A 19,596-nucleotide genomic window follows, 5' to 3' on the forward strand; every position below is an offset into this window, starting at 1 on the left:
TTTATTCATAACACACGTGAAAAGACCCAGGAAAACCGAGTTAACGATAAAAACGATAACAAAATAACGCTGAAAACCGATAAAAACCCTGAAAACCATACATTTCACACCTGAGCCTCAACTCTCGCGGCCCGGTACCAAACGACTCACGGACCAGTACCGGTCCGAGGCCCGGGGGTTGGGGACCGCTGGGCTAAGCTACTTTAGGCTGACCTTCACTTGTTAGGCGAACCACTGCAGTGTGGACCCACTATAAATAAAGCAAAAGTATAAACGAACACAAATAATCGCAAGAAAAGTGACATATGTTTTCAAATATGGTATATGGTTTCAAAGAATCTCTTTTTAAATAAAGCACACTTAATACATAACAGAAACATAATAATAACTATAAAATTACTCAAGTATGCAAAACTAATTTTTGTACTAATGTATATTATACACAATAATAATATTAATCTTTAAAGCAAATTAATCATTAATAATTACAAGAACGACTATGGTTAAATTAGAAGGAAAAACTAAAGAGTACATTTTAGGTAACAAAAATGTATATTTTAAAATGCATCTGTTAAAAACAGGAATTTTAACTTGCTTTAAATAACAACTCGTAAGAGAAAATGTTGTGAGGAAAAATTTAACAATTAAACTGTACATTAAACTGTGTGTTTGCATCCAATTTTCCTTGTTCTTAAAGCATAATGTCAATAATAATGATTCTAAAATATCGCTCATGTTTAACTACCTTAAAACTTTTATTTTCCCTCTTTCCGGTTGGTTCAGGTTAATAGTTGTCCGGTGGAAACTTGTGGAAACTGCCTGTGGAACAAACAGTTCCAGTATACAGCTCAAGTTCAGTATAGAAACGTTAATTTTGTTATTTTTACGTGTTATGATTATTCCTGAGCTTTCGAAAAGCTTCGGCTATTTATACAGTAATAAACAGAGTGCCTGCTGTGTTGTAGTTTAGTACCACAAGTTAATCGTTTGAAGAAAACATGGCGGCGTCCTTGAGCAGCATAGGGAGCGTGAGGGTGCTGGTAAGAAAGTCATTTTAAACCGTAACATTTAATTAATTTCCATTAAGTCTTGTTGACCGTGTAGCTATCGGCGTGCACCCATTAATTTAGCGCTACGTTTTGGTTAGGCTTTATATAACAATTTTAAGCTAGGGGTTAGCTAACTTGCTCTTGGCTGCCTAAGTGATAAATAGCAAAAATGTCAGACGTAGCAAAAGTTTGTGTCAGTTTGTTACTACTGCGTTGTATGACCACAGAAGCCAAGCGTGTTTGTTTGTGGCACTACGAACCTGAATTATCAAACATGGAAACATCTATAACAGCCTTTTGCCTTATCAAAATATCTGAAACTGCATTCTGAACACTAAGAACGGCAACTAAGATGTCGACAAATACCTTTTAACAATTCGTTATTAAACAGCTTTAAAACAATTTGCAATAGGAATAATTCACAATACAGCCCACTAGTTTGGACTGGCTATGATTTGATGATACAACATCTCTGACACAATGTCCAAGACATCTGTGCATTGTGTTGCAGAGATGCATTATATGGATAAAAGTGTTGTGCCACCTGCACATTACACCCACAGGAGCATCTATGACATCCCACGCTAAATCCATAAGCATTAGTGGAGAGTTGCTCCACCTTTGCAGCAAAATCAGCTTCCTACAAGACTTGGGAGGCTGTCTGTGGAAATAATTGCCCATTCATCAAGAAGAGCATTAATGAGATCAGAGACTGGTGTTAGACAAGAGGGCCTGAGTCAGAATCTCAATTCCTTGTATTTACCTTCATAACTTGGTTTGAAATATTTTGCGCTACATTATTAAGCAACTGAAACAGCCTCTGCATGTTAACACAGGAAGAAAATAAAATTCGCTAAAGCACACTGTTCACTACAGTCACAGCTTGCTGTCATGATCCAAATATTTATGTTTGTACGGATGTTTCAGCAAAACATGTCTCGATTATAATTATTTGCAGTAATAAGTTATTAGTTTTAGTAAGTATTCTTGTTTGTCCAATGCTAGCATACATCACTGTTTCACAGACTAGCATTAGCAGATGTAATGAAAGCCAGAGTGGTCAGTAGGTATTACAATTCAAGCACAATTGCTTCAGACATTTCAGTGTTTTACAAAGCCTCGACTTGCCCAACACCTCTTCCTGCTAAGTGGGAGTGTTGCATCAGCAAGGACTTCCAGCTTATCTTTGCTAAGTCAAACATGCTGAGCCACGTGCTTTGACATCCCCTTTGGGAAATAAGGGAGAAGCCAGATGTACCTTTTTTGATTTTGAAATTATTTCTGAAAATCAATTCAATACTTACTCACTGGTTTTCACTCTCACTGCCTTACCTGTTTCGCAGAGCACCTTAGCTTGGTCCAGCTCATTGTGCAGCCTCTCTGGAAGCAGGGGCCTCCATGTTACTGCGTCGTGCTGCAAGGTAAGCGGCCTTGGCCGTCTCAGGGCTGTTGTATCAGCAACACTAACTGTTTAACATTGTGTTTATCTTTTTAACTTTCACACTCTATATTGTTACATCAGTGCTCATTTTGTTTTAAACACAGGGATGATAAAATAAAATAAAATCTAAGTAAGTATTGTTGCAGATGTAGAATATAATGATAAAGCATTTGGAGAGCACATATCTCTCCTGAGGCAGCTCCCTCTCTGGTCTCTGGGCAGTATTTACTTTTATGGGAATAGTATTGTATTTTGTATATATTAATTTTGTTTTCATTGTAAACATACTTTAACAAATTTGTTTACATCTCCATATAATCATTTAGAGTGATAGATACAAACTATCCAAATGCCTATTTCCTATTTGACTTTTTATAAACCTGCTGCTCTATCACCTGAAGTATTCTGATACTTTACCAGAGCCACAGTCAGAGTGGTTTAGAGGTCACAACCATTTTAAAAAAAATAGTAATTTGAGTTTTTTTTGTTGCTTTTACAAAGGCAATTAGGTTGTCATAGATTATTAACTGTCAATGTGTCTGATAGTGTTTGCTCCAAATAAACCAAAGAGGTGCTCTTTTGTCTTTCTCTTATACAGAATCGAGCCGCTCGTATCCGAGTGGGGAAAGGAGACAAACCTGTGACCTATGAGCAAGCGCATCATCCTCACCACATTGGCCACCGCAAAGGATGGCTGTCACAGCACACCAGTGAGCATGACTGAGATTGAGAATATGCTCTCGCTACGCACATTTGATTTTATGCACACTGTCCTCTTACGTATTTGGTCATGAATTAGTTACCTCAGTGATTTTTATGGAAGCAGTCATTGAGGAAGCATTAGCATTCTGTGCTTCCCTGGTGTGGATAGCTCTCAGACTACATACCAATCATCACTGAGTCCAACCAAACTATGCACTTTAGCTTGTTGTGCACAGGCCATCCACACACTGATACTGGGAAACATTTCCATGTTTTCAAAGTGTGTCCAACACATTTTCCAAGTCAAAACTCATTTTAGCATTTGATTAAATATTTTCATCTGTTCAAGAGAACCACAGCAATCAAGCACCTTCAAAGAGAAAAGCTGGCAAGACCCAGCGCTTCACGTATCATGTTTACCTTCCAGCTTGCTGACTAGTCACTGCTGAGCCTCTCCAGTTAGTGTCTAGAATTTGCAGCAAGTGGAGAACTGAGTAGGCTGCATAGAAGAATGAGAACCACCATCTATCTCTAACTGTTCTCAAACCATGAGGTTTGGCCCTGTCTGACCATGAGATGAGAGACTCGCTGGAGAGACAGCTGATTTTTGACTTATCATTGCATTCCTTTTATATGGAATGCAATGATAGTCTGTAAAGAAAACCAATGGATGTAGCCACTGTGACATCACCTGTTGGTTTTAGACTCTGCATTTTGAAGCCTCCATGTTAGTATTTTACTTGCAACCCTGTTGGCTTTTTGGAACCAGAATTTATCACATTAGTCATTAGTTAATTACCATACACATGCTAAACAACAGAGCAATAAAATAATAGAATTTCACTCATCAAAACTGCAGCACGAACGGGACAGGTCCAGTTCAGTGTCTCAGATTATTGAAGTGAGGCCGAGCACACAGCTTTTCCCTGCTGCACTTGGCTGCTGTTCATTTCATTCTGTGGGAAACAATTTATGGAGTCATGATGTTTGTGCTCTCCACAGCCAGACAGCAGCAACTAGTGTTTTCATTTTATAATCTTTTTAGACTTCATCAAACTCTTCTCTGTCTTTTGATACTTTTCAGTGTCTGCGTATGGTGTTTGCAGTTTATTACAGAAAGTGCATAATTTAAGCAAAATTAAGGCCTAAAAATAAATATATTATATTTTCAAATATATCTCTAAACATAATATTAAACATGGTAAAGAAACTTAAAATAATATTTATGTTGTCTGATGTGACTGTGAGCCTTATTAATAAATATTTTGCTGAAGAGGCAGTGTTCTTTTCGTTTGCACATTTTTGTCAATCAGCGGCAGCTAATGTGTAATTCAGTCCAAATTCCTCTTGATCTTTCATGACAGCTCCAGTTTTTTTTCTCTCTTGCTGATAGGTAACCTCAAAGGAGAGGACGGGGCAGCTGAACGCACTGTAGAAGACGTCTTCATTCGGAGGTTCATGTTTGGGACGTTCCACGGGTGCCTGGCCAATGAGATTGTCATCAAAAGGCGTGGCAATTTACTGAATGTGTGCGCAGTGATGCTACAGAAGTTACCACCACAGAAGTTTTACTTCCTGATTGGCTATACAGAGTCACTGCTGTCACACTTCTACAAATGCCCTGTCAAGTTAGAGATTCAGACCCTGCAGGATAAGATTGTGTACAAGTACCTCTGATTAAACTGTCCGTAACCATTTTCTCTGTAGATAGTAGTGCTACCAGTTTCTACCTTTTTGATTTCTGAAAAATGAATGAGCAGATTTCAAATATTTGTTTTATTTATGTTCTCAAAAGGGTTTTAAGTTAGGAGAAAGGGGATCACTGTTATAAAATTAGATGGTGAAACCTGTTGCGGTTTCTACAAAATGCTCATCAGTTCTTGTTCCTGATGTTAAATAAATGACCAAAACCTTGAGTTCTAAGAGATACTTTATAGTGCTGGTTTGCTAAGGAAATTGACATAACTGCACATATTTGAGTATTTAAAATGTGAAAACACATCAAACACTGTGTCATCAGCAGATTTACAGACAGGTGACAAAAGAAATACTTGAACCTCTAACCCCTCCCGGAAGAAGATCCAGTGCTCTGGGATGCTGTGTGGCATTGTTGTCGTGATTTGGGTTCACCTCTCATTTTAAAGGAGAGGGTCGTTCTGATCACCTTTATCCTATGAAGAAACATTTCTACCCTGAGTGGGTTTTTTTCAGCAATGGAAAAGCCCCCATCCATCCATATCTTTTTAAAGAATGATGTTGGATTTTTTTTTCTTTCTTTTCAAGGTCGTTAGATGAGGTGTGGAGTAGGAGTGACCGAGGGGTTCATAGTCAGGGTGAGATTAAAGAGATATCAGGGATGGCTCTGAGTCCCTTCATGTTTGCAATGCTGATGGGCAGGTTGACAGATGAGGTCAGGCAGGAGTTTCTGTGGAATGTGATGTTTGCAGATGACAAAGCGATCTGACCTTTTTTTTAAAAAATTTTTGGATGATTAAATTATTTTACTTTGCACACAAAAACAAAATTATTTCACAAAAAATTAGTATATCAAAGCTCTAGTTTTTTCTCATCTGACCAAAGGATGTGCTTCCAGTATGTATAATCTTTCTCAGTTTGCCTTTGGCATACTTCAGCCTGGCTTCACGGTGTCTCCTCTGTGATGAAGGATTTCTTCGTCTGCAGCTTCATAGCCCAGTCCTCTGCAGGGTTCTAGTGGTTGTGTTGTTTTAGACTACAGTCTTTAGAAACATGTCTCACTCGTTTTCAATCCAGAGTCTTTAATTGATTCCTCCACTATTATGATCTCCAAAGCCACATGCCAACACAACACTACCTGAACTTAAATCTCACAAAGGTTGATTATCTTGTTAATGGCATTCCATCTTCACTGCGTGAAAGAAGCCAACACATCAGAGATCCTCTGCAAAACTAGGACATCTTACTATTCATCAGTGATTAAGGAAACTAACATAAATAAAGGGAGAATAACCCCAGGTTTCTTTTCAGCTCTGTAGCCAGGCTAAAAAAAGAATCAGAGCTCTGTTGTGCCAAATGTCAACCTTGGTGTAAGCACAGGTAACTCTACCTAGGCCAGCTATAAAATGTACACTTTTTTTTCCCCCAAGGAAATTGACTTGAACCCACCATAACATCACATTAAGATGGAAACCTACAAAAAAAGTTCATTTAAATGTTTCATTTAATTTAATCAGTTTCATCACAGTGCAGATTTGTTCACATTTTAAAGGCACATGCACCTCATCAGTGCGAACATAAGGCAGACAGGATTAAAGTGTTCATCTTAAACATAACTGTGCAAAAGTTCCCTTAATATATTCCTTGCAATAAGAAAACATGAAAAATATCAGCATGTGTTCCTGCTACCAATTAAAAAAAGGCTCTTAGTAATAAAGAGTTCAGTTTTTTTAAAAGCCGAGTTCCTTCTTCAAATCTGAGGCACAATACTGAAAATCAACTTATACTGGATACAGGACAGGGTGAAGATTTCAGACTTTGTTGTCTTTCACTGAAAGGGTTGCAGAGACAGTTATGAGTACAAAGATCTTTTATGGAAACTAAGCTTTTGCCACAGAAAAAAAAAAAAGAATATTGACACAATACATCTCCACATTATACAGTTAGAAGCAGCTTTTGGTTTGGTCAGATTAGCATAACCATGTGTAAACCTACTTACACGCAGTTGCTTAAATTTTCTGTGCTAGCTAACTAATGATTGTTGGTATGTTTATACTGAATGAAAAAAAAAGTGAAATCATATTAATCCCTTCACCCAACTCATGGAAAGCATTTAAATGAAACCCTAGAATGTTAAACCAACTCTTCAAAGACGACGACGATGATGATGATGAGTCACAGTTCCAGTGTAGCAGTAAACCTTTCTCTTAACTGCTCACAATCAAAGTCAGAAGAAGAATCCAACATTTTGTGTTTCTGAGAATGGTGAAATGTTCAGAAGACTCTGACTATGCCTGAAAATTGCATTTTATACACAAACACATGACAGCATGGGGAAAGAAGGTTATCTTAAAGGTGCTTTACCCAAGTATTTTATATGGGAATTTCAGACACTGCTAAGCAGCTAACTCTTTTCCATCTAATGTTTTTCTAATTGAAGACTGGCCACTGAGTCTCTCCAAAACCTGGACTTAGTCCTTGCACTCTGCAGTCTTGGTGAGCCTGGCATAGCAGTAGATGAGCCAGTTCTCCACCAGCTGCCAATTTTGGTAAGCGTGTTCCTACAACTTCCAGCAGATCACCAAGAGTGCAGAATAAGGTCTACCATTTCACTGCAGAGACTTGATGGAGAGGTAGAGGAATGCCATAACACTGAGCTTACATGTAGCGCCTTTGAAAAACAAAAGTAAACTTACAAGAAAAGATAGATGAGCGTGGCTCAGAAAGATGGCAGAAATTTTGACTCGTAAAAGGAAAAGTACACTGATAATACACCAACTGTGAATCCTTTTCCAGTACTTATGTTTAATCCAACATTTTGACTTATATCTGATAACGATTGGGTAATGTTTATTTTGTTGTCTTTTTTCTTGCTTTTTATGTTGGGCATCATATAAAAAAATTAACAAGTCTTTTAGATTTTTAAATCTTTGAACATTTAGTGCAAATGCGTGCACACGCTGATAACAATCAACAAGGTCGATACTGGCTGATATCAGTGTTTACCAGATATGTCAATCCATCTCTATTTACTGATATATAGTACGAAATGTTGATTGCGTTATCATTGCACACAGGCAAGCTGTCTTCCCCATATACAGGCTAAGCTAACCAAACTTCTAGTGGTGGCTTCATATATATATATATATATATATATATATATATATATATATATATATATATATATATATATATATATGTATGTATATATATATATATATAAACAAGTTGCATAATTTGTGTCCCTGTCATCAAAAGAGCAAATTTCCAAAGAAAGTAATGACTCTGGGCCCTGAAACTGACACAGTTAAGTGAAATACAGCCACCAGTCACTTTATTTTTCAACCATGTTTTTCTTTCCTGTCAGAATCTCATCTAATATGTGTAAAAATTTGGACAAACTGATCCCACCCTCCTTTCAGACTTTGGTGTGGTCATCGTTTGGCAGCTTCTTTGGTGGTCTTATTTTTGCTTGTAGTCCCGGCAGCTGTCACTCACGCAGGACTGGAGCTTTATGAGTCGCTGGTTCATGATCTGCAGGATGGAGGGATCCACCTTCTTCACGATGTTCTCCAGCTGATGCGGGTCCGACGTCAGGTTATAGACTTCTACAAATGACTTGGGGGGGACAAAACAAAACACTGAGAAGCTTCACATCTACTTTCACTAAAATGTGTCCAAAAAAAAAAAAAAAAAAAAGTCCCGGGTGTACCTCACTGTCTGCAAATTCACAGTACTGCATGTTCATTTTGCTGTCCAGAGTTCTGACACAGGCATACGTGTTGTTGTAGGCGTCTTCACAAACACAGTCTGGGAAACATTGCTAAAGACAGTGAAAAATGTTACAGTGAAGGTTTCAACAAACTTTCAGAATCAACAGGAGCAATACGTTTTGCTGCGACATGAAGTCTATTTTTAGGCTCTAGTCCACAGTTGTTTCCATTTAGGAAAATTGCCATCTATTCTGAATTTGCTATTAAAAGGCACTTATTGGAAATTTCCTTACAAATTTGGACAATTAACTCAAGCCATTAATAGAATTTGAACAATTAACTGACTTCAATTACTGTGTACTGACTTCATGAACCTCAATAGAGCCAGGCTATAGTCTAGTTTCTATTATAAGCCAAGTAGTGAGTAGCATCCTGTCTTCCCTCAGTGCATTATCAAAAAAGCAAAGAGGAAAACAGTGGAAAGGCTGAGAAAATACTTATACTGTATTCAGCTCCCTTTTTTTGGGATCATAATACTTTGACACTGAAGAGAAAAAAGGGAATTATTTTTAATAACTTTTTTAGGGTTTTTTTTTTCCCCCTTTTTCAATCAGAGATTATAATATTACTGGAAACTGGAAGCATGTTACTTTCAGTGGTGACCAGAATAGGAAGCCTGCTTTGGTAGGTACTCACAGATACTCCTGGGCCTAATTTAGGGCAAGTAGGGTCTGATGTTGGCTGTCCTTCTCCAGTGTACTCTACAAGGAAGTACGGTCGTGCGGTGCCATTACGCAATGAAGGAGCCTAAGATAAAATTTTGGTTAAGATTTAACATGTGGGGAAAAAAAAAGTGAGAGTCCATGTGAAGAAGCAGCTGACCATCTGAGCGAGGAAAGACTGCCCGTCCACATTCACAGACGACAGGTTGACCCCAGCTATGTCCAGTATGGTGGGAGCCAGGTCTATATTCAGTACTGGAGCCTGGAAGAATAAAGCATCATGAGGAACAAAAATGGAGAGAAATAAAAACAGTTCCAGATACATTAATATGCTTCTCACCAGCTGGAGTGTGTGTGTGTGTGTGTGTGTGTGTGTGTGTGTGTGTGTGTGTGTGTGTGTGTGTGTGTGTGTGAGTTTTGTTCTGACCTGCAGCACCTGCTTGGGTTTTATGCCAGGACCGCGGACCATTAGCGGAATCCTGATGTCAAATTCATAGAGCTGCCTCTTATCAATGGGCAGCGAGAACTGACCTGGAACAGCAAGTACAGCCGATTACACGTGGATCTAATCAGTCACTAGGCAGCAACTCAAGACATTTAGGCATATAGGAATGGTCAAGATGACTCGCTGAAGTTCAAACTTAGCATCAGAATGAGGACGAAAGGTGATTTCTGTGACTTTGCACATGGCATGGTTGTTGGTGACAGATGGACTGGTCTGAGTATTTGAGATACTGCTGATGTACACGTCACGAAGCTCAATCATCTCAAACTGGTTTATAGACAACGGGTTCACTGTATTCAGACGGCCTCCATTCACCACATAATTGATGGCCTTTGGGATGTGGTGGAATAGAGGATTTGCATCGTGGATGAAAATCTGCAGCAACTGTATGATATAATCGTGTCAGTACGGAACAAACCGTGAGAAATTTTTCCAGCATCTTGTTGAATCTATGCCATAAATAATTAGGGCAGTGCTGTAGTTAAAAGGGGTTTCAATGCAAAGAAAGGTGTACAAAGTAAACTGGCAGGTGACTGTGCAAATACCTATATGCTCTCAGGTCAGACTGGGGAACACAAATGTAACCTGTAACAAACAATTTACCTGCTATTGTTTTTAAAACAACATCAGATGCTTTAACATAATTATTTCATTCAGTTGGGTGATTATTTGTTGCAGTCATTACTGTTTATTTACAGGTTTTTGTAGTTTTTGCACAGTTTTATGACTGAACTAATCCCATACAGACAGATCAGTCATTGGTCAATATATTTATTATATTTATCATTCATATAAGATAAACCAATCTGAAGACTTTTTCTTTTTTTAAACATAAAAGATACTTGGGATATAGAAATGTTGTAATTACATATGTTCAGCAGAGTGCCTCAGATTCAGTTTTTTACAAATCTCTCAGCATTATTAGAAGCGCATGTGCATGACAATGATCTGGAGTCGGGTGGTGTCTTTACAGTAAGTGATTTATTTTTCCTGTACTGGCTTCTCTTTATTGGCTCCCTGTTATATCCAGACTCAATTTTAAAATCCTTCTCCTCACATACAAGATCTTGAATAATCAGGGCCCATCTTAAAGACTTCATAGTACCATATCATCTCAATAGAGCACTTCACTGTCAGACTGCTGGTTTTCATGGTTCCTATGGTTTTTTAAAAGTAGAATGGAGACAGAGCCCTCAGTTTCCATGCCTCTCTCCAGTGGAATCAGCTCCCACCTTGGATTCAGGAAACACACACCCTCTTTAAGAGGGAGAGGGACTTTTGATAAAGCATTTAGTTAGGGATGGATCAGTTGACCCTGAATTATCCCTCATTTCTTCTTAACTCACTATATTTTCATACATCACTCTGCATTTAGTCATCAATTACTATTAATCTCTGGTTTACTTCCACAGTGTGTCTTTTTTCCCGTCTTGCTCCCCTTACCCCCAACTGGTTGTGGTAGATGGATGCCCCTCCCTAAGCCTGGTTCTGCCTGAGGTTTTTTCCTGAGTTCTTCCTTCACACTATTGCCAACAGGGGATGTTCTTTTGTTCTGGTTTTCTCTGTGTTATTGTAGGACCTTCACATTACACGCACTTTGAAGTGACTGCTGTTGTAATTTGGTGCTATATCAATAGACTGAATTGAATTAAATTGAATTATTTTGTATTACCCATGGTATTTCTTGAAGAAAACAAACCATAAAAAAGGGCCTAAAAGCAACTTAAAATGTTTTGGTGACTTGCATTTATGCAATGCAGCCAGGAGGCTAAAAATTCAAAATTAAACTGTCTTCTGTAACCCAGCAGTATAAATCCAGCTCAAGATGACACAGACAGAAGGTACACAGCAGGAACTAATCTAAGATTAAATGGAGGAGTTTATCAAGACAGACCTGTGTGATAGCCGTTATCTGAAGTGTAGAAGATGTAGGTGTTGTTTAGCTCCTTTATACTGTCAAGTTTCTTCACTAGCTTCTCCACCATGTCATCCACAGATAACAGGGTCTGCCACCTGCCAGAGACAGAATTTTTTTCTAAATTGTTTAAACTGGTATAATGTCTGCAGTTGTTTGCAAGTGTGGAATTTTGCTTTCCTGAACCCATTGGAACAAATTTTACATGTATTCATAACTTTTATTAGTCATTTGCTAATTTTTCAAGCAATTGTTTATGTGTTATGTAATTTCAGACCAAAAAGGACCAAACAATGAGTACCCATTCTAATTTCTTCTATTATACTTCAGTTTGAAGAAAGGCTTTGTCCTTTCCTAAGTCAATTCCTAATATTTCTTATCTATGGGAGAAAAAAAAAAAAGCTCTGGTGCTGACCTCAACAACCCCACTGAAGACGAATATGGAGGATGATAACACTTTCCATATTTTAAAAAATACAATACCATAAAATTCAAAAGCATCATGCAGAAAACTCTGAGGTAGTTGAATAAATAACTGATAAAAAAAAAGAAGTTTCTGCTGTGTCTTCTGATTTACAGAGTGATTTCCAGAATCTTCTGTGTAAGAAAAAGCTGCAAAATGAAACAAAAATTTTAACCTGTTTTCATTCAATTTTCATATTTCTGTTATGGAGAAGTATGTAAAATTTGATGTGGGTCAGGATTTACACTTCAGACAAAAATTTATCATCATATATGACAGAATTATCTTTACAATGCTAGATTTAAAATGAGGGCAGTCTCAAGGACCTCTGTCTTTCTGTGAAATCACTTGGAGGTTTGTGACAAAATTAAAAAGTCCATAATTAAAATCTTTACAGAGAGGATGAGTAAGAAAGCACGTAGTATGCTAACAGACAACTCCTAACTTCTCTTTGGCCAGTTTCAGCATTCAAACTCGAAAGCTTCTAACAGCCAAAATGTATTAATGGCTTTATCCCTGCTGGTTCATGAGGTTAAAACTACAATTCGATTCAATTCTGTGTCAAATTACAACAACGCTTGCCTTAAGGTGCTTTATATTGTAAGGTACAGACTCTACAATAATGCAGAAGAAACAGAGAGAAAACCCTAACAATCAGATGATCCTCTATGAACAAAGTGGCAACAGTGGAAAGGAAAAACTCCCTTTTAACAGGAAGAAACCTCTGGCAGAACCAGGCTGGGGTGAGGGGACGAGGAAGACAGAAGAAAACAAACAAAAACAAAACTAGTTTTACCATTTTTTTACATTTTCTTGTTTGACAGTGGTGACACTATTCTGACTTTGTCTTCTAAGAACTACGCGCTTTCATGCAAGAGACGTACGCTTAACAATTGTACCTTTTCCTGTATGCATTATCCAGGAAGGTGACTGAGCTGTTTGGCATCGGATTAAGAGGTTGGCGCAGCAGCCAGTGTTTATCCTAAAACATTCACAAAAATAAAAGATTCATTAGAAACAAAATTAAAAACCCAGACACATAACACATAGCATAACATTCTTGAAAAGGCATACCTTCCCTGGCTTGTTAAAGCTGCCATCTCGAGGGGCCTGGACATCCTTGAACTCTTTCTGGTACTGAGGCGCTGCAGTCCAGGGGGAGTGACAAGCTGGAGGGGACAGCATCAGGAAGAACGGATGTTGAGGGCTCCTGTCATCCAGGAAGTGAAGAGACCGGTTCAGCTGGATTGACAAACAGGCACAGACTTATTACATGACTGCTGCAAAACTTACATTTCTTTAAAAGCTTAGCTTAGGCAAAAACAAGCAGACTTGTAAAGAAATGAACACCAACTGTATAAATGTATGATGTAAGCTACAAAAGTGGCATCTGAAAGTCATTATCACCCAGGGATGTAAAAATACAGTTGGTCAAAAGCCACAGTGCACCGTTCCAGGCTGTTACTCTCTTTTTCCCAATTTGAAATGTAATTTTGATTTTAGTTTTTGGTTTTTGCCATCTAAGTTTAAGTTTTATAGATCAGTTAGTATGAGAGCCCATATATACACATAAACTACTGCTTTCTTTGGCCAGTGGGACAGCAGCTGCACAACAGAACCAGCTTCAAGTCAAAATGAAAGTGAAATATTAAGCAGCAAGGGTTTGCAAAAATTCAAATGACTCTAAGGGCGCAAATGACTTATTTTGTTAACCATATAAAATATGGACATAGCCAACGATCATACATTGGTTAACAAAGTTATATTGTGAAGTGTGAAGTTGACATCTTTGCCAACACCATATTAGCTTATAAAATAGAAAATAAGAGAATTTTTACAGTATGAATGCACAAACTGTAAAATTCAAGGATGACAGTCAACTTCAATGACATCTTTTCCTGTTAATTAGGTTTCATGTACGTTTCCCCTTTGTGCCATAAAAGAAAACTGTTTTCAAGACTTCCAGCTCTTTATCTCATCATCTTTAAACAGTTAGAAGCGCAAAACTGATGTAACACATCAACAAATGCTGAATGTCAAATATCACTCACATGTCAGCTTACTAGCCAGTGGGGCAGTGGTGGTTAGAAGGCTAAAAAATGCTCCCTCCCTGTTTTACAGAACAGAATTTTATGAAGAAAAAAAAGATACCAAACCTATCTATGTGGGACTATTTTTATAATATGAGCTATTTATGTTCGGTAACAGACATGAAACTTGATTGGAAAACAGAAGTTCTCATGCTGAATCTCATCTTTTCCCTGTTGTGTGGATGAATGTGTCAGCAAATCACTGACATTTCGAACCGGTGTTGATGGCTTACAGACATTAAAACTAGGACTACTATCATCTTTCTTCATGATATGAAGCCACACCTTGGACCAATTCTTTCTCTCCACTGTTACTCTTTGTTGCAAGCAGTCATGACAACAGCACATGTGACAAAGATCATTCAGCTCTCATAAACTAAATTTAAAGTAAGATAAACAAATTCTTTGAGTCACCTGATAAGCAGCAAGTGCGTGAAATTTAAACCTTAAATATAAACGCAAAGAAACCAAACATCTTTACCAAAACTTTAAAAAAAAATTTTCTTTTTAAAAATCAGTTACTCAGACTGAATTTACTCAAAATGTAATGCGTCCCACAGAAACTAAATAGCCCTTTCTAATATTAGCTTCTTTCTTGCATCCCTCTATCGCCAGCTACTGCATTAGCTGATGATTAACCTGTCACAATGCTGACTGGCAGAAAAAACACCACATTTTATGTTTCTATGCCAGCAGCTGACAGAGTGCAGAGGTGAACAACCTTCTTCCCATACCCTCTTTTGTAAATTCACCCTCAAATGTCCCAAAACATACAATATTTCCCACATACTGTTACTGCCACATTCCCACAGTGTGGCAGTAATAAATAGAAAGCATATCCATGTGCATGCACAAGCATGTGTGTTCACCATTAAAAAAACAAAACAAAACAAAAAAACAACCAACCACCACTGACTTTAACAAACCGCACAGAGGCATACCTGCTCATTTTTGCAAAGTATTAGTAATAAAATATTAGAATTTCAGCCACCAAAACTTCTTGGATAGTCTGTACCAGACAGCAGTTCATATTATTTTCAGATAATTCAATTAGAAATGAGGTCCAGTTTAGTGACATGAATCAGTATATGTGAAGCTGAGCAGATGGCTGGCAGCTATAGCTATAGCCAACAAGTTGTTAAAGCAACCATGGCTCTACTGCCAATACTTAGAAGTTCCACAAAAATTCACCCCCATACAATTGTTGTAAAGAAGGGAGCTACACTTCGTTAAACGATTCAATAAGTACATTATGACACTAACTAAAATGTAATCAGCTTCATGTTCAGCACAGCAAAGCCAGCTGAAGTATGAGGTAACAGATCTCAGCCTGCTCCAGGTCCTCCAGCTCACAGATAATCTCTGGACAAAACAAGGTCTCCAACAAGTGTGCAGTAGGGATGGAAACTTAGTGGGGAAGAAGCTCATTGTTGCAGGATTTCTGACCAATGACAAGAGACTCAAGACGGCTGAATGATATCAAGTAATATCACGCATGATGTCAAGGACAGCACCTAGCTGGTTAGCACTGAACGCTCAAAATAAGAGTCAGGTAAATCAACCACCAACGATAAATCAACCACATAAACCACGTAAAGAACTCCCTCCACTTCAAATCTGAGGGTCTGATTACTACTCACTATGAGGTCTGTGAGGTAGTCGTCCTCGTAACTGTCACCGTGCTTTTCTTCTTTCCCATTGACTGACAGAGTGTAGTTGTAGTACTGAGAGTTCCCCACCTGTAAATCATGCAGTAAAAGGTGTCATGACAGAAGTACTTAGGAGAAATTGTGCATGTACGTGTTACTTGTGACTCACCAGTGCATGCCACTGGTCCCAGCCAGGTGGAATATGGCCAACACTTCCTGCTGCTTTGCTACCATACTGAAAGCAGAAGGTACAGTTAGCTCAGTCGGCTTCAAGAGAAATGATGTAACAAGCATCTTCAGGGCTTCATACAGACAGTCCTGCAGAATACTGTTTTGTAATGAGTCAGTGATCATTGTTGAGTCGCCTTGTGGGACTTGTGTATGTCCATTCGCTGTATCTGCTGACTGTAATATGTCACAGTCTCTGCCAAATACGTGAGTGAATAAAATGAAACACAAACACTAGTTCTGTTGGGCTCCCAACAATATTACAACATTTAATACAGGAAAAATCAGTTGTAAGCACGGTGTATTCATTGTACTGCCTGTGTGTTTTGAAGTTTGGAAACAATTAGAGGTGTTTAATGCTTATAAAAGTATATACATGTACAAACCTGGTTGAGATATTTCCCAGAAAAGAACGTCTGGTATTTCAGTTTGTTGAGGTAAGTGGGGAAGGCCTCTGCCTCGGGGCCTTTCTGCCACTGAAGGCTGGAGCAGTTCCCATTGAGGGAGTTGTTTCTCACCTCGTGATTGTGAGGGTATCGACCTGTCAAAATACTGCTCCTGCTGGGGCAACACAGTGGCGTGACTGTGAACTTCGCAGGAGGAGGAAGTGAGAACAGGGGGAAAGGGAGAGAGAGAGAGAGAAGCGTGACAGCAGAAAGGAGGATGTGCGACTCATTTATTGTGTAATCATTGGTGCAAGCAGTGCTTCAAGAACATTTGAGTTTTGCTTTCATACACACATCTTGTGCCATATCTTTGATTATTGTCTTGCAATGTATGTGGTTTTGCAGATTTGATGTATCTGATTCATTATTATCATAATATCTTCGTTACCATGGGCAACATATCAGAATATTATATATTGTATTTGTCTGTGATTCCCACCAATTGCTCTGACATTTCAAGAGAAGAATTTTTCTTTGTTAGTCAAACTGCTCACATCCGAAACATGACAGGATTCCCCAAGTAGACACTTGTAAAAGGAAGTCATAATAAGTACATTTGGGAACCAGTGGTTTAATTTTTACCAACATATATTGTTTCATAAACTTGTAATGTGATTTATTGTGTGACACTTCAATCTACAAGTAATTACAACTGTCGTAAAATATATTGTAATTAGAAAAAAAATGTCTCCCTGTGAAATGTAGTCTAGTAAAAGTATATGTACTGCATAAGATACTCACAGAGTTCACAAATGTCGCTCCTTCGTCTCCTATATAGGCTTTTGCCTTCTTCATTGGTGTCTGTGCAATAGAAACAGACAAAGTGACTCACACCATAATGACAGTACTGGAAAAGTAATAGATACTATAAGCACAAAGTCAAAACATTATGACAGTATTAACTACTGTCGAAACATCTAGTAGAAAGGGGCATAAAGTAATCTCTTTTAGCTAAACACTTGATCAGCTGACCATTTTTCTGTGAATGGATCTTTGTGGATTATTCAAATATCTGGTGGTTCCAAACATCTGGTAAAGAATCTCTCAGGACCTAATAAGAACAGGTACCAGCTTTTGAAAATACATTAAGTGCATTCCCCATCCAGAGTTCTCCTTAAAAAAAAAAAAAAAAAAAAAAAAAAAAAAAATGCTTTCAATTCTGAGAAAAATATTGCAAACATAAATGTGCTTATACTGGAGGGACCTTTAAGGTTGCACGTCACTTATAAGCAAAAATACACACAGGAACAGATGTAGGACTTAAAACAGGAACATAGTTAACTGAGCAATTGTTTCAGAACCCATCTGCTTTCCGAGCATGTTAGCAGGCTGAACATAACATTTGGGTTAAAAATGCTTGTTGTAACTTCCAGAGTTTCAAATAGATTCATTCCAAAACCAAGTAAAGGTCCTAACAAAATTTCATTAAAAATGCTATTATTTCATGTAGAAAACATCCGCATGTTGTGTAGAAGAGATATCAACTGAAGGTCCTAGGCCCTCGGGCCTGGCTGTACTCTCATGTAATATCAACTTGTACCACAAGATACTGTAGCCATCATTTAACGCTGCAACTTATAAAAACACGTTCTTTTTTCCAATGATGCCTGACAAAAGAAAAAAATGTATTTAGAGTGTGGGTTGCACACTCGTGCACTATCGCCTCACACCAGCCCAACAACCACCTTTGATGACATTTTCAGTTAACACATATGTACAAACTAATTACAAAAATGACCTTTAAGTTCAGTCTCAGATCAATACTGTGACCACACACTTGTATCTCATATTTTGAATGTACTGACTTTCCAGCTTTAATAAATTTGCATAAATTGCATTTTCTGATTTTTAGTTTTATTTGTTCAATTTTATTATTTTTTATATATCCAGCCTGTCTTTCTCAAAAGTCATACATTTCCCACAATCCTTGTAATTCTTTCATCAGCTAGGACAGTTCAGCTATTTAACTAACTGATTAACAGGTTCAAAGCACTGAGGAGGTTAAATCTGAGAGCTAGCCCGCAAAACAGAAAGAAAAAAGAGCGTGTGTTTGTCTAAACTCAGTATCAGGTGACTATAAACAGGACGTTTCAAACAGTATGAGCAGTGCATGACCTCACTACAGAAACTGTCAAGTCTCTGAGGAACCGACACGGATGACAGGTTGTATATTTCTAGAGTGAATTCACTCACCATCCCACCTATCTGAACATCCTGGTCGTCGACAAGCACGACGATAATGTTGCTCGGTTTGTCGCTTTCCGCACACCTGACAGGGCAGGTGAGCAGCGCGGACAGCAGCGTGACCAGGGACAGGGCAGCGGAGTGTCCTCCTCCTCTCTGTGGGCTTCTGGTCGCACCAGCTCTGATCTTCAGGTCTGCCATTGAGACACCACAGCGCCGGGCCTGGTGCTACACGAAGCCACCGCTGCCGTTCAGCAGCTTTGCTTTCCTGCACAGGGGGAGGTTTGCTGTAAAATGAGCGTGATTTGGCTGGACCGGACAGACACACTGGTAGTTTTAAAGTTTGAGGAAGTGGATTAAGAGTTTGCAGTCATATGATCACACTGGGTGGGAGGAGAGAGGACTGAGAACACCGTGTACAGCACGGCTTCAGTGCTTTTATTACTTTAGTTTGCATTTATTTAAGTTTAATAGTGACGTTAAGTCACCAAGCATAACAAAACCAATGCTGAAATATGACGAGATAAAAGATTGACTAATCCCGCAGCTGAAAAATGTGAGCCCCTTGAAATATCACCAATAAGACGATTATTCACGAGTATTTTGCTGCAGGTATTTAAAAAAAAATTTTTTTGATGCTAACATCATTGCACCGTTAGGCTATTTAAGTATTAAGGATTTCCATTCAAAAATCTGAATTATTTTTATTATCTTTGCCATGACATGGACGCCATCTCCCTTAAACAAAACAGCAGAGTGATCGATGTTCAGCAGACATGACAACAGGATGAGGA

General features: G+C 38.3%; 2 protein-coding genes across 2 annotated transcripts; one reads left to right on the top strand and one right to left on the bottom strand.

Moving 5' to 3' along the window:
* The first annotated feature begins 787 nt into the window (after nucleotides 1-787).
* On the top strand, nucleotides 788-5,117 carry mrps24 (mitochondrial ribosomal protein S24). Its single transcript, XM_031732988.2, has 4 exons — nucleotides 788-1,040; nucleotides 2,393-2,470; nucleotides 3,089-3,200; nucleotides 4,586-5,117. The coding sequence occupies exons 1-4, from the start codon at nucleotides 999-1,001 to the stop codon at nucleotides 4,867-4,869; spliced, it is 516 nt and encodes a 171-aa protein (XP_031588848.1). The 5' UTR covers nucleotides 788-998; the 3' UTR covers nucleotides 4,870-5,117.
* Nucleotides 5,118-8,057: 2,940 nt separating this feature from the next.
* Nucleotides 8,058-19,590, bottom strand: gnsb (glucosamine (N-acetyl)-6-sulfatase (Sanfilippo disease IIID), b). The gene is made up of 13 exons (XM_031732975.2): nucleotides 18,812-19,590; nucleotides 17,360-17,419; nucleotides 16,559-16,762; nucleotides 16,114-16,179; nucleotides 15,936-16,034; nucleotides 13,280-13,447; nucleotides 13,105-13,187; nucleotides 11,722-11,840; nucleotides 9,750-9,853; nucleotides 9,483-9,584; nucleotides 9,297-9,407; nucleotides 8,600-8,710; nucleotides 8,058-8,505 (listed from the first exon to the last, which is right to left on the bottom strand). The coding sequence occupies exons 1-13, from the start codon at nucleotides 19,001-19,003 to the stop codon at nucleotides 8,350-8,352; spliced, it is 1,575 nt and encodes a 524-aa protein (XP_031588835.1). The 5' UTR covers nucleotides 19,004-19,590; the 3' UTR covers nucleotides 8,058-8,349.
* Between the last annotated feature and the right edge of the window lie 6 nt (nucleotides 19,591-19,596).

The sequence above is a fragment of the Oreochromis aureus genome, linkage group 7 (genome assembly GCF_013358895.1).
Source record: "Oreochromis aureus strain Israel breed Guangdong linkage group 7, ZZ_aureus, whole genome shotgun sequence".
NCBI classification, from domain to species: Eukaryota; Metazoa; Chordata; class Actinopteri; order Cichliformes; family Cichlidae; genus Oreochromis; species Oreochromis aureus.

Excerpts from the sequence above, each read along its gene's own strand:
- mrps24 (XM_031732988.2), top strand. The coding sequence starts at position 999 with ATGGCGGCGTCCTTGAGCAGCATAGGGAGCGTGAGGGTGCTG. Across the intron at positions 1,041-2,392 it reads TAGGGAGCGTGAGGGTGCTG|AGCACCTTAGCTTGGTCCAG; the intron begins GTAAGAAAGTCA and ends CCTGTTTCGCAG. Across the intron at positions 3,201-4,585 it reads ATGGCTGTCACAGCACACCA|GTAACCTCAAAGGAGAGGAC; the intron begins GTGAGCATGACT and ends TCTTGCTGATAG.
- gnsb (XM_031732975.2), bottom strand. The coding sequence starts at position 19,003 with ATGGCAGACCTGAAGATCAGAGCTGGTGCGACCAGAAGCCCACAGAGA. Across the intron at positions 17,420-18,811 it reads ATGTTCAGATAGGTGGGATG|ACACCAATGAAGAAGGCAAA; the intron begins GTGAGTGAATTC and ends TCTATTGCACAG. Across the intron at positions 8,506-8,599 it reads GTGAATTTGCAGACAGTGAG|TCATTTGTAGAAGTCTATAA; the intron begins GTACACCCGGGA and ends GTCCCCCCCAAG.